General features: G+C 36.5%; 1 protein-coding gene across 1 annotated transcript; it reads right to left on the reverse strand.

Annotated features, from left to right (window-relative positions):
- Window positions 1-4,776: 4,776 nt before the first annotated feature.
- LOC143631030 (caffeoylshikimate esterase-like) lies at window positions 4,777-8,835 on the reverse strand. Its single transcript, XM_077099893.1, has 8 exons — window positions 8,532-8,835; window positions 8,418-8,447; window positions 7,141-7,270; window positions 6,572-6,718; window positions 5,698-5,828; window positions 5,470-5,607; window positions 5,290-5,388; window positions 4,777-5,199 (listed from the first exon to the last, which is right to left on the reverse strand). Exons 1-8 carry the CDS (start codon window positions 8,805-8,807, stop codon window positions 4,981-4,983), a joined length of 1,170 nt encoding a protein of 389 aa, XP_076956008.1. The 5' UTR covers window positions 8,808-8,835; the 3' UTR covers window positions 4,777-4,980.
- Between the last annotated feature and the right edge of the window lie 6,133 nt (window positions 8,836-14,968).

Raw genomic sequence — 14,968 nt, forward strand, 5'->3', positions numbered from 1 at the left:
ACATTCACATTATTCACATAAGGCATACACTTATCTCTTAGGATAAGCGTATTAACAAACATATTGAGTATGCACACAGCCCCGAAAACATAACACATAAATGGGGCTAGAAACTCACCTGAACACGGTTACGTTCACCGTTAATCGTAATCCTTTTCTTCAGTTGTGCACGGCTGACTGTATAACAAGTACACGTATCAAACAATTATCACTACTCATATCATCTTTCCAGTCTTAACTACTACCCACAACGAATGGGGGTCGGGGGGCAGCGCCCCTGGCAGCGGGGTCTAGGGGCGGCAGCCCCTAGCAGGGTCCAAGGGGCAGAGCCTCTGGCTGGGGTCGAGCTGCCAGGTCAGCTTGGAAAAATTTTATTTCCATTAACTGTCTTAACACATTTTTCATTAGATTTTTAATTTATTTTCTAATCGAACTTGACTTTAAGCGAAGTTAAACCTTAGGCGAACTTAGCTTTAGGCGAAGTTATCAGGCGAACTTGGCTTTAGGCGAAGTTAAACCTCAGGCGAACTTAGCTCTAGGCGAAGTTATCAGGCGAACTTAGCTTTACAGCGAAGTTGCCATCAGGCGAACTTAGCTTCAGGCGAAGTTGCCAGTTAGGCGAACTTAGCTTTACAGCGAAGTTGCCATCAGGCGAACTTAGCTTGCAGGCGAAGTTCATCAGGCGAACTTGGCTTGCAGGCGAAGTTCATCGCTTTGAAGGCGAAGTTGCCCAGATGAGGGCGAAGTTGCCCAGATGAGGGCGAAGTTGCCCAGATAACCGCTGTTTCGGTTTCTGTCCAACATTTCGAGCGATTTTAACACCCTTGTTACGGTCCAACATCACCCACTACGCTTCCCGACCATTTTCGGTCGTTTATACACTAAAAGCTCGGATCTTTAAACTTCAAAGATCAAGAATCATACCTTTTTGAGCTTGTTTGGGTCTTTTTTACTCGTTATCACAACTAATCTCTCTCTCTCTCCCTCGGATCTGCCGCCTTTCTCTCTTCCGGCCGGCCGGCGGTTGTAGTGTGTGGTGTGTGTGTGTTTTGGAAGTGTGAAAGGATAAGATGGAAATGAAGATATTTTGGGTTTAGGGGGTATTTATATCCCTTAAATCCCATTCTCATTTAACCCATCTCAATTAATCCAAGTCCATGGTCCGCTCCTTACCCGACCTTAATTAATTACGCGAAATCACTAAACATAACTTCCTTTATTCAACATTATAAATTTTAGGATGTTACATAACTGGTGATTTGTAGGTCGAGGAACCAAGTCCCAAGTCTCATTTTCCTGTAAAGCAGTAAACTCAGCTTGCATAGCGCGTGACCAATTCGGGTCGGTTAGGGCCTGTGTGTACGAGGTAGGAATGGGTGAGATGGGTGGGCCATGGGTCGTGTGATGGAATGACTTAAGTGAACCAGTTTTTAGAGCGAGTGGTCATTGGGTGAGTCGGGGCTGGACGGTTTTGGGTAGGGCTGGAGGTAGCGTGTGACTGTGGACGTCCGGCTGTAGAGATGCCGGTTTGGCTGGTGGCAGCCGAGGGGGATTTAGGAGGGATTTTCGAGGGCTGCGGAGGATTTGTGGCAGCCGATACGGTGGTGGGTTTAGGGCGGCGAGAGTAGGTGATAGGATATGTAGATGTGGAGGGTGGGGCACGGGTGTGAGGGGGATTAGGCGCTGGTGGTATGGGGTGCGGGGAACGGGTAAAAGAGAAGCCGGGGGGTGGGTTTTCATCAAGGAAAGTGTAGGAGGTGAGAGGCGTAGGGCAGGTGAAGGGGAATGTGGCCTCATCAAATGTGACGTGGCGTGAGATAGTAATTTTGTCTGTGGTAGGATCAAAACAACGGTAGCTCCGAAAGTCCGGTGGATAGCCAAGGAAGATGCATCGGATGGAGCGGGTGTGTAGTTTATGTGGTTGGGTTGCCGAGGTGTTCGGGTAGCAGGCGCACCCAAATACCCGTAAATGATCATATGTGGGATGACGAAGGTAAAGGGCGAATGTAGGGGTATAAAATTTGAGGCGTTTTGTTGGTAGGATGTTATGGAGATAGGCTGCGGTGTGTAACGCTTCAACCCAAAAAGAAGGTGGGAGATGAGCGTGTATCACAGAGAGCGAATGATGTCGTTAAGGCGACGAATCATGCGTTCCGCACGGCCATTTTGTGATGAGGTTTGTGGGCATGAAAAACGGAATAAAAGGCCGTGTTGGGTGGCAAAGTTTTTAAAGGCATTATTGTCAAACTCACCCCCAAGGTCACACTGAAAAGTTTTTATGTGTCAGTTAAATTGTGTAGCAATGAGGCGGTGAAATTTAACAAATGTTGCGAAGGTTTCAGATTTATATTTTAGTGGGTAGACCTAGATAAATGGGAATAATTATCAATTAAAACCATGTAGTATTTGTACCCAGATTTACTGAGCACAGGTGATGTCCACAAGTCACAATGAATTATATCAAAAGGTGCAAATGTAAAAGATGAGGAAGCATAAAAAGGAAGTCTTTTACTATTGGATAGTTGACATGAATGACAAAAAGTTTTGGTTTTATTAAATGAGAAATTGAAAGTACGAAAAAGAACATCTAAAACTTGAGCGCCGGGGTGGCCTAGACGATCATGCCAAGGCCGGGAAGTAGTGGTGATAAAGCTGGCTTGGGCTGGAAGCTCGGGTTTAGTTAATGGATAGAGATCCCCGGTGCTATTGTGGCGGGATAGGAGGCGCCCAGTTGGAAGTTCCTTCAAAGAAAAACCAAAGGGGTCAAATTCTATTGAAACATTGTTATCACGAGTAAAACAACGAACTGAAATTAACTTTTTAATAATTTGGGGGCAATGTAAGATATTAGGTAGGACATAGGTGCGATTGGGTAGGGACAGGTAACCTGTTCCAGACCCATGAATTGGTAAAGACGCGCCATTGCCAACTAAAAGTTTACTACAAACAGGAAAAGAGTCGGGTTTTTGAATCATACCTTAATCATTGGTAGCATGCCCTCCTGCTCCAGAATCCATGATAGTGTTTGGGTCATAACTGAGATGCATAGAGCTCATGGCTGCACCAATATCCGAGGGACATAAGGCATTGTACGCGGCCTGTGGGGCAGAACCGGAAGGGCTGAAGTGGTTCCGTGGTGGGCCGAAACCTGGTGGAGCAGAGGGAGGCGGAGAAAACATGGACTGATGTGAACCAGCAGAGTAGTTCTGGGCCGAAGGGTACTGGGCTGTTGTATAGTGGGCTAATGAGTGATTATGTGGCTGCTGAAAAGGGGTCGGTGGTGGGTTAGAGGATTGGGTTGGGTAGGGACATGGAGGGGTATTCCACCAGGCCCATTGGGGGTAAGATTGTTGTTGGGGAGTCGTAGTATTGCTGTCCCTGGCCACGGCCAGAACCTCTTCCGCGTCCACCCCGATAGGAGCGACCACGTCCTCTACCCCGGCCACCACGGTAGTAGGTTGTTTGGTTTTGGTTTTGGTTTTGTGAAGGATGGGTAGGGCCGTGAGTGGGGTAGGGGTTGTGGATATTAGGTGAGTTTGAGGTATTGGTTTGGGTCATTAACACAGAATTGGTAGATTTTTGTCGGGCCTCAAGACGGATTACCTCATCATTCAGAAGCACATGCTTCTGGCCAAGTCCCAGTCCACATTATTAGCATTGATCAAGGAAGCGGTTGTATCAAATTCAGCTGGTAGGCCTCGTACAAGTTGTAACACCAAGCGGTCTTCGGTAACTGGATGGTCCACATCTTCCAATTGATTAGCAAGGTCCTTCAGTTGGTTGCAATAGTCATCCAGCGATGAACAAGCCGACAGAGTCATGTTGCAGAATTTCGTTTCTAAGGCACCCGCGCGTGCCTTTTTGTTACTTAACAACTTCTTTTCTAACTTCAACCCGCTCTGATACCATAAAAGTTCTTATGGTTTGTTATTATTGAATGAATCATATTACATGGAGGAGGGTCATATATATAGACTCTAGGAATAACAAACCCTAACTAAATACATGGAAAGAGATAATTCTAGAATAATAATCAAATCTATTTCTAAATATAAACTATATCTGGTAATCAAATAATATCCGCTAATATCTATTACATATCTTCTAGACAAACTGATGCAGGAAGAGATATAAAGATCAAATCTTTTATTATTTATTTGAATTTGAATTTCCTATTTTATCTTTTCTTTATTTAGTATAAATAGGGCTATGTTTACTGTTTATGGAGTTTTTGTTTAAGTTTATTGATAAAGAACTTTGTTCTTGGAACATATGGTTCAGTTTATCGGTATTTGATTAACTAAAGTGTCATGAGCCATTTGAATGCTTTTGAAACTGCATCACAAACACTACATACTAATTGTTTTTACGTGTATCACTATCGCTCAAATATTCATCCTTAATCCGATTACACAAATCACACTTCATATACATTAACTATTGTATATCTCAATACTTCTTTGCAATTGGTAAAACTAAAAATGACTTTAACAAATGATACAACTTAAATGCACGATGTGTTTTGGTTTTGAGATTGTTTGACGATAGAGTTTGCGGTCTATAATTATACATACGCATAGGAGTCACAAAGAGGAGACGCGTATGGATCCATGTCATGATGACAAAGACAACAAAAAGGTTGCATCATCAATAACACATTTAAAAAACACACACATGTAAGACAGCAACTTTGAAAAACACGAATGATCAAGCGTGAAAATCCATCACCTATTTAATCGCTGTGAGAAAGAAGAAATCGTATGTTTATGTAATTTAGCATTACAAAGTTTAAAAAAAAAACACAAGAAAACAGAAAAAACAATAATGGTACACATAAAACATTAAACATTAAACACCAACATACAGTTACATAAAAATGTGGTAACAAAAAGAATAAAGAATCCGATCTAGCGTATCAAATGCATCGCTTTCGTGAAAACTTGAACAGAATTTCTTTAATCTCACAACCGCTACAAGCATCTATCTAATCAAGCAGCGAGCATCAAGCCACGCAACAATGTCATTAAGTACCTCGAGTATCCTCTCATCTGATTCCCCTTCAAGTATGCAGTGATAACTTCCATCATAAAGCTTCAAAGTTTTGTCCTTGCTGGCGGCCTTTTCATAAAGAAACTTGCTGATGTTCGGATCGGTTACCTTGTCTGCAGCTCCATGAACAATCAACAACGGCGACGAAACCTGCAATTTTATAAAAATATATATAAAAACCAAATCTTTTAAAAATGCTGTTATAAGAAATTTAAAAAAAAAAACAATATTTCTGTCTACCCTGTCCACTTCGAATTCGAGTTCGGTTGTCGCTTTTAGAAGTTCGACAGCAGTCTTTAATCTTGTCTGATCCGAGTAACTTATGACATTATAATCAGCCTGAATATGATATAATCAAAGGGCATTTTAGACATTTGACTAAAATTCAAACTTTAAACATATGCATGAGAAATGACTTGCCAGTTTTCTTTTCTGTGGGTCCCTAAACGCCAGCTCAGCGAGATCTTTCGCGGGTACAAGCTTTGCTTTTGGCATAACTCTTGACAAAAAGATTAAAACTTTCTGAAGTGGTTCCGGGGGCTTCATTTCCTCTGAAATCTTGAACCATAATGCGGGTCAAAACATAACAAATTAACAACCCTTTGGTCAAACTAAGTTTCTAAACTAATATTAGAAATTGAGCTTTACTTTACACATTGGAGCCACAAGAATTAAGCCGTCCCATTCACGTTGTTCTTTAAGATGAACTTTAAGCGCTGCAGCGCCTCCCATTGATTGAGCCAGGAGAAACCGAGGCATCCCTCTCACTTCAGGTCTTCCTGTAAAAAAAGTCAGAAGTTACATTTTTGTTCTTCATGTATTTACAAATCTTGTCGTTTAACTGCAGTAAGTACAAAATACGTTGCTCAAGTTCATATATTGTCACACTTTTCGTCATCTTCACTGACCGGTGTTAACCTTTTCTGTTGGACTTAAAAAATGACCAATTTACCCTTGTGTAGAAAAATAAAAAAGTAAAATTATCACCCAATTAAAATTTATCAAGAGTCAAACCTACTGCTTTTCATATTCAGAATAGAAAAACTGTTACATTTTAATGTTGTAAATGGATTTAAAGTAAGTAGATTTGTATCAGTTTGAAGTTGAAAATGATCCGCTTGACTGTCAAAATTCAAAACCGGAGATTAAAAAAGTCAAACTCAACAGGATTAAAAAATAGAGAAAATTACCAAATTGGCCCAATTGACCAAGAACATCAGAAAGTTGACCACACATATATTTACCAAAGTAGCCTTTGATCCAATGATCTTGCGCCGACATGGCGTAAGAACACTTTTTTTATGGAAGCAAGATTTCCATAATTTGGGGCTAACTTGGCGCAGAATCCGACAAATAAGGGCACATGTCAATGTGTTATTGGCTGAACATTTCGGTAAACTAAAAAGCCAATGGCCAGATTGTTGATTTGTTTGGTCAAAATGGTGTTTTAGCCTTTCAAAGCATTCTAATGATTGGCTTGACAGTCAAAAGTCAAATCTTGAAGATATAGAACAAATCCTACCTTTGATTTTTGTGAACTGTTCAATCACATTGTCAACTATGTCCTGGTAGTTGGCAACATAGCCATGAAGGCCATCAGATAGACCAAAACCAGGATGATCAACGGCATATACACCATAACCCGCAGCAGCAATTCTCTTTGCAATGCCTAAAAGTTATTATTTTCTTTAAACATACAAGAATATAATAGTATATAAATAGTGTAAGGATCAAATACAAATGCATTTTATCGTGCGAAGAGTACGAAGTGAATGAGCAAAAACACACGGTGGCATTTCGTACGCTACAGCAAAATTGTAGTAGAGTAATAATAATTACGCTAATTATTATTACTCTGCAACAAAATGTAAGCAGATTAATAAGTATTACGCTACTTTTAAAATGTAGCGTAATTACTATTACTCTACTTGTAATTTATTGTAGTGTAATTACACTGATATGAGTAATTACGAAAAAGCCACCACGTGGACCTTTTTCTTTTCACATCCTAAAGTTCGCACGTTTACACTCATATGCACATGATCTCAACCCTATATATATAGCACATAGATGGTGAAGTATAGACCAAACCTTCAAAGAAAAAGGTGCAAGTGTCACCATAACCGTGAACAAAACACACAGCGGCTTTGATTCGGACTCCGGGCTTTGGCAACCAACTTTTGCAGAAAATTTCTTGGCCCTTTGAGTTCATTTCAAACCACTAAAGGTTCAAAGAAAGTATAAGTTATCACTGTTTCTTTAATTATAGTACTTCTTAGTCTAAAAGTCAAATCATTTCCTTTTGATCTTTAAGTTAAAATCAAAACACACACTCTAGTATCGGATATGAACACGCGGGTTAAACAAAACAGGAACACATTTAATCAGCAAAAACTTACGATAAATTGATAATAATAAGTCTATAATTTCAGATTTCACTTGACCAGAAGAACATGATAATAATGCCAAAAGGGCTATTCTTTAAACTAAAAAAATATAAAATAAAAACAAAATAAAATGGAACCCGCAAACTGAATAGGTTAAATTGACCTAAAACATAGATTTGATTATCATACATCTAGTACATCACAAGTCACCCTAAATAGCTAATATGACATGTTTACATATATATATTATATAAGTCATATCAAAATAATAAAGCTTGAATCTTTCTAATGTTTAATGTTTACCACTGACTCATTTAATGTTTACCACTGACTCATTTGACTTATAAAAGTCAAAATTAGACTCTAATTTTGTGATATGCAACACTAACATACATCTAGAACATCACAACTCACAAGTCACCCTAAATAACAAATATGACATCTTTATATATATATAACTCATATCAAATTCATAAAGCTTGAAGCTTTCTTAACAAAAACAATTATTTATCATGTTTAATGTTTACCACTGACTCATTTGACTTACAAATGTCAAAATTGGACTCTAATCTTGGGACTTTTACCATTGACTCATATGACAAGCCACCCTAAATAGCAAATATGACATCTTTATATATATATTCTTCATAGCAAATTAATAAAGCTTGAAGCTTTGTAAACAAAAACAAATCTTTATCACTTTTAACATTTACCATTGACTCATTTGACTTGTAAAAACTCAAATTTAGACTCTAATTTTGTGTTATTTAACACTACCATACATCTAGTACATCACAACTCACAAGTCACCCTAGATAACAAATATGACATATTTATATACATATAATTCATAATAAATTAATAAAGCTTGAAGCTTTGTAAACAAAAACAAATGTTTATCACTTTTAACATTTACCATTGACTCATTTGACTAATAAAAAGTCAAAATTGGACTCTAATTTTAGGATTTTCAACACTTACCTCTTCAGTCCTGATTCCAGAAGGAGCCATCTACTCACCAATCAAAAAAATATATAAACTTTAATTCAGTAAACCAACAAATAATAATAATAATAATAATAAGTTAAAGTCAACCTTAAAGAGGACATGATCAAGCTGTTCTTGAACTTGAGTAAAAGCCAATCTGACTCTCCGGCGAGCCGGCGCGTGATCAAGGCTCTGAGAAGCAATTGCATTCATCTGATCACTCACTCCTTCAATGGGTTTCTTCTTGGCCATGATCTTTAACTCTGGGTGTCTTGTGGGTTGTGATTGGGTTGATAATGATAACAAAGATGGGTTTTTTGATGTGGGTTTTTGCCGGCGGTGGAGTGGTGGTGGTGGTGCCGGTGGCCGGAAAGCGGAGATCATGATGGTGGATGAAAGAAACAGGAATGAAAAAGCATTGTTAATGGCGAAATCAGTTGAGCAATTCATGACTATTTATATATTATTTAGTAGTTTTTAAAAAAGTTGAAAATGTATTTTATTTTTATTACATGTTTTCAACGTGAGGGGTGACTAATTGACCATTGACCGGATTGACCGGACTTTAGGAAGTCAAACTAGTGTGATGGCAAGAAAACCCGAACCTGATTAGGAATTTATGATTGGAAACGAATTTACAATCGTGTATAAGACTTAAGCGGCATGGTTGGTGTTTTCTCGTGCCTAAGCATATATGGCATTCTGGTCTCGAAGAGGGGCGCCTAGTAGCTAGCGTGATCATTTGTGGGGTTGTTTATATTTCACGTTCGTCTCACTGTTAACTTTAATAATTTAAAAACATAAATTTAATATTGGGTTAAGTTAAAAGGGATTGAAGAGTGTTAATAGGTGAGTTCTTTGTTAAAAATGAAAGTTAGAATGATATGAATTGTAGAGAGATGGAGGACGGTGGAGTGTTTGGTGAAAAGGTTGTGGTTTTTAGTTTAGTTGTGTTAAAATTACTAAAAACATAAAATTATTAAATTAGTTAAAAAAAAATGGAACATGGATTGAAATATTTCCTTGATAGAGGGAAACAGAATGAAGTGGAATCAAGTGTGTTGTGATGTTAAGGTGATACATAATAAAGGGAAACGACCATGGGAGTACAACACAGTCTAAGATTCGGTTTATGATTTATCAATACACATTTCAGACATGTCTGTTTAGATCAACACCAAAAATCATATTGAATGATATTTATTACCTTTTTACAATGTGAGGTATGATCAATGACCAGATGAACCCGGTGAGAAATCTTGAAACATCAAGGATGAGTAAATTTTAATAAAGTAATGAGTATAATCAATACATCGTATGTGTTAACTAGATATGAAACGCAGATTCACAATATGATATAAGACTAGAATTATTGACAATCGTATAGGCCCCTCCTATTGTCTATAATATATATAAACAAAGACATAAAACTCCTACGTGTCGCGATGTGGTCGCTCCCCATTTTTTTGGAGTCACCAGATTTGCTTCATTTTTAAATGGAGTCATCTCATGCATTTGACCCGAATTCATGGGTATGGGTCTTACCAAACCCAGATATTCCTTAAACGGGTTATAATATCTCATTAAATTAAAAATTATTCTCACCAAATTATTTATGTAAAAATCCTATAAAATAGGATATAATAAAAAATAATATTTTATTTATTTTAAAAAAGATATATATATTATTTAAATTAAACCAGTTTGATAGTAAAATAAATAAACGGGTCTTGGGTCTCATTAAACCATAGGTATATTATTAACTTAAATAAATATTATTTATAATTAAAAAACCAATTTCATAGTAAAAAAAATAAACGGGCATTGGGTCTCATCAAAACCATATAGCTTTTAAACCGGGTTATAACATCTCATTTATTTGTGAAACAAGTTATCATCAAACCATAAGTATATTATTAACTTTCAAACAATAAAAAAAAATATAAATTAAAAAAATAAATAAATATTAGAACAAACAATATAAAACAACCCCCGTAATACGGGGGATAAAACGAAGACAAAAAAATCCTACGTATCGCGATGTGGTCGCTCCCCCTTTTTTGGAGGCACCAGATTTGCTTCATTTTTAAATGGAGGCTTCTCATGCATTTGAACCGAATTCATGGGTATGGGTCTTACCAAACCCAGATATTCCATAAACGGGTTATAACATCTCATTAAATTAAAAATTATTCTCACCAAATTATATATGTAAAAATCCTATAAAATAGGATATAATAAAAAATAATATCTTATTTATTTTAAAAAAGATATATATATATATATATATATATATATATATATATATATATATATATATATATATATATATATTATTTAAATTAAAAAACCAATTTGATAGTAAAAAAAATAAACGGGTCTTGGGTCTCATCAAAACCATATAGCTTTTAAACTGTGTTATAACATCTCATTTATTTGTGAAACAATTTATTATCAAACCATAAGTATATTATTAACTTTAAACAATAGAAAAAATATAAATTAAAAAAATAAATAAATATTATAACAACAATATAAAACAATCCCCGTAATACGGGGGATAAAAACTAGTTATTTATATGAACAAACACTAAAATCATATGAAAAGTATATAACGCTTGCATTAAAATGTAAAATAATAGTATAAAGCTTTTTTTTCCCAAATAATTGTATAAAGCTGTCCGGAAAGTATAGAGTCGGGCGGTTTTTATTGGTTTGTAGTGAATTAAATTTTGAAAATGGAATCAAATTGATTAAATGTGTGTGCAAGATCACTAGGAAATAAAAGTTTTTATTTTTACTTCCCAATTCGTATAGTATAGACGTCTATATAATGTTAAATGGTCACTTTGAAGGAGCTTTTACTGCCATGGGGGCGATCTATAACTTACTTGAATACATTTAATCATCACAAGACAAATGAATTTGACCACAGTTATTGTGTAGCTATTATTTTTATTTATTTTTTTATTTTGAACGACCAACTAAGTAACGCCGGGTAGTTCGTACGCGCCCTCATTGGCTAAAGGTAGCCCGAACCGGCCACGAGTCTGGACTAACAGAAACCTTAGCGATCCACTTATTGAGGGATCCCCGGATATTTTTTTAACTTAATTTAATTATTTCCATTCAAAGAAAAATAATTGAACACAAATTTGTAAGTTAAATAAAAAGACATTAAGTTTGCAACAGTCTACTCTTTTATTATTTATTGGAAAAATCACTAATTTAGTTTGTAATGCTTCACTTCAATTAATTAATTTTTGAATCTCTTAGCAGTTAGCATAGCTATGTGACCATTGTCACTCATCTTTCCTTACGTCTTGTTCATTTGGTTTGGTGAATGGCTTGACGGTGGTGTAACCAAGTGCCATCTTAAATAGTCAATTGATGGTTAAGCTCCATTAACCATAACCTAATACTTACTATACTTAAAAGTATTTATAAAACTTTATCTCTAAGCATTTAATATATATATATATATGTGTATATATATATATATATTATAATTTTAATACATCAATGATAAATATATTAAAACTAGTAGTAAGACCAAGCGTAGTGATTCATTATGAGAGGCGTTTTGAGGCTAAAACGTTGGGGGGGCAGCGTTTTTGGTGGCTTTTGGGGTTGAACATCGTGGACACAAGTAGTTTCATATATTGTTTAAAAACTTTTTCCTTCAATCCGTCTAGTGAACGATTAAAACGAACGGTTCAAATACCCATAAGATAAAAGTGGGGTTGGGAGTATGTTTTCACATTGGGTCATGTTGCTTTGTACATACATAGTGACAAAACCTAAGAAACGTGTCTTGACAATCAGCACGTGTTTATTCCTTTGCATTTGATACTTTTGGTTCCTTGCCCCAAAGCTTGTGAAACTACTTAGTCGAGGACCTCGAGGTCAACAGGTTATGCATAGTAATTTATGACTCCAAGATCAATCAATTTAGTTTATAAAAGACTTGATTTTATCATCCGAAAGTAGCTAGCGGTGGAACTTGTTGCCCGATTGTCTTATATTTCGTTATAAAAGATTATATATATAAATGAAACTCAAAAGATCTTCCAACTTAAATGCTCCACCGACCGAAAAGTAGAGCTAAAACGTTGAATGCAGCCCAGCCCCACTTTCCACTTTCCAAGTTTCAACCATTTGGAATGTGAAGAAATGGTCGGAAGTCGGAACAACATAAAAGTAAGTTTGTGTTATTATAAAAAAAAACGTGATCGAATTTATTACATATTAAATATCAATTTTGCAACTACTCGCACTCACCCTTTGATGTAGTTGTCGATGTTGATTGGTTCATTATAAATGAACTACTAATTTATTTATTTATTTTCAACCTATTTGTACACTTCATTTTTCATTTTTATAAAAATAAGTAAATATAGTGTCACATGACATAATTATAAGATCTCTAATATTGTTTTTTGGGTTTGTTTTTCTCTTCAAAGTTCAAGCCGTTTCCTTATCTTTATCCGTAATAAAATCGCCGCCTCCTTACTTTAGGTACTAATATTAGCTATTAGATCAAACGTTGTGAGCATTAGTGGGTGGCGCCGCCCCAGCCTTCACATAAGTAGATGACACGGTTTTACCAACAATAATAAAGGCGCCAAAAGCTCTAACCCCTTTCTCTGTTAACCCAACAACGCCCGACATGTTGAAATCAAGTGGTGTCCACCCCGTAACAACAAATTAATTTTTTGCATTTTTTAATCTTAGTTAACCCACACATTAAGGGTTTAGTTAGTGAATGGGTTGAGCCTAACGTGATGCTAATTTAATGCTTTAACTAACTCTTTTTAATTAGCTCACAACACATAGCCTAATATATATTTGAATAAATAAATAAACACATTTGTACACCATTCTAGACGTTCTAAACATCAATTTCTTTTTATATTATATTATATACTCTTGAAAATAATAAAGATAATATACAAGATTATTGTAGATGTTTTATTGTCTAAATATATGTTAATTACATGAAAAAGAATGATATCTCAAAGATAAGTCAAGTGATACACTTAAATATTAACGGCTACGTGTCACAATTCACATTTTGTACGCTTATTGTAACATCCCGAAATTTCTAAAGTAATATTTAATATATTATTTTGTCGGGTGAAATAAACGAGTTAGTGGAATGATAATAATAATAGCAAAATATGAAGACTTAGTAGGATAATTAGATGGGATTAGATATGGACCAAAAGGAAATATGGGCCTTCGGTCTATGGGCTTAAGGGAGTATAAATACCCCCTTAAACCCCAATCCTTTCCATTCCATCCATTTATCCATCCTAATCTCTACACACTCCAAAACACACACAACCCGAACCAAGATCCAAAGGCAAGGACCCGAGCTCGTTGGTGCTAGATCGTCGTGACGAACCAAAGCAACAAGACCAGCTCGTGTTCGTAGTTCGACTCATTTACGGTACGTTTATATCGAGAACATGTTCGTTTATGTTTGGATTAGTATAGAAATGATAGATCGGTGTTTGTATGGTAAAAACGAATCCTACAAAGCTAAACTTACTGAAAATGGTTAAGATTTGATGGGTTAATTGATTGATAAAAGAACCCGTAACCTATATGCCTAAATCGCACCCCTTAAACATCGATGTTAGGCCGATTTAATGGTTGGGGTTTGTAAGTGCTGGTCAGACGATTCCGTGGATACCTAAATCGAGTTATTTGGTTAAGAAACGAAGATGATTAAGGACGAACAGTAGCTGCAGCCGACAACTTCGCCTGCAAGCTAAGTTCGCCTGATGAACTTCGCCTGCAAAGCTAAGTTCGCCTGATGACAACTTCGCCTGAAAGCTAGTTCGCCTGATGACAACTTCGCCTGAAAGCTAAGTTCGCCTGATGACAACTTCGCCTGAAAGCTAAGTTCGCCTGATGACAACTTCGCCTAAAGCTAAGTTCGCCTAAGGTTTAACTTCGCCTAAAGCTAAGTTCGCCTAAGGTTTAACTTCGCCTAAAGTTAAGTTCGCCTAAGGTTTAACTTCGCCTAGAGTCAAGTTCGATTAGAAAATAAATTAAAACGATAAGTAAAAGTAATCTAATACTAGGCCACCAGATTAAATCAGGAGAGTATTGATACGTGTAACTTATACAGTCAGCCGAGCTCAGTTAAAGAAGGGATTTACAACTATCGGAGGAAGAAGCAGAGTTCAGGTGAGTTTCTAGCCCCATTTCCTTGTTATGTTTTCGGGGCTGTGTGCATACTCGATGTGAAGTGTGAATACACTTACCTTAAGTGGTAAGTGTATGCTATAGATGTTATACGAGGTATATATTTTATAATGCTTGTCGGTGCGTGAACGATCTTCGGATATTGCACGTATCGCCAAGGATAGTAAATTCCAAGTGGTTGATAGTGTGTATGAATGTTATGATGTGACTTGTTTATTACGTAAATACTGAACTGATATGAAGTGTGATATAGGCAGGTAGAGGTAGAGTGTGTTAGAAGTGGCAAGAGTCTAGTAAGGGTGTTAGTGGCATAAAGTGAGCACGTGATA

This window comes from Bidens hawaiensis, unplaced genomic scaffold, assembly GCF_021521415.1.
Source record: "Bidens hawaiensis isolate Kalapana, Puna unplaced genomic scaffold, B.hawaiensis_p1.1 tig00005935_1, whole genome shotgun sequence".
NCBI classification, from domain to species: Eukaryota; Viridiplantae; Streptophyta; class Magnoliopsida; order Asterales; family Asteraceae; genus Bidens; species Bidens hawaiensis.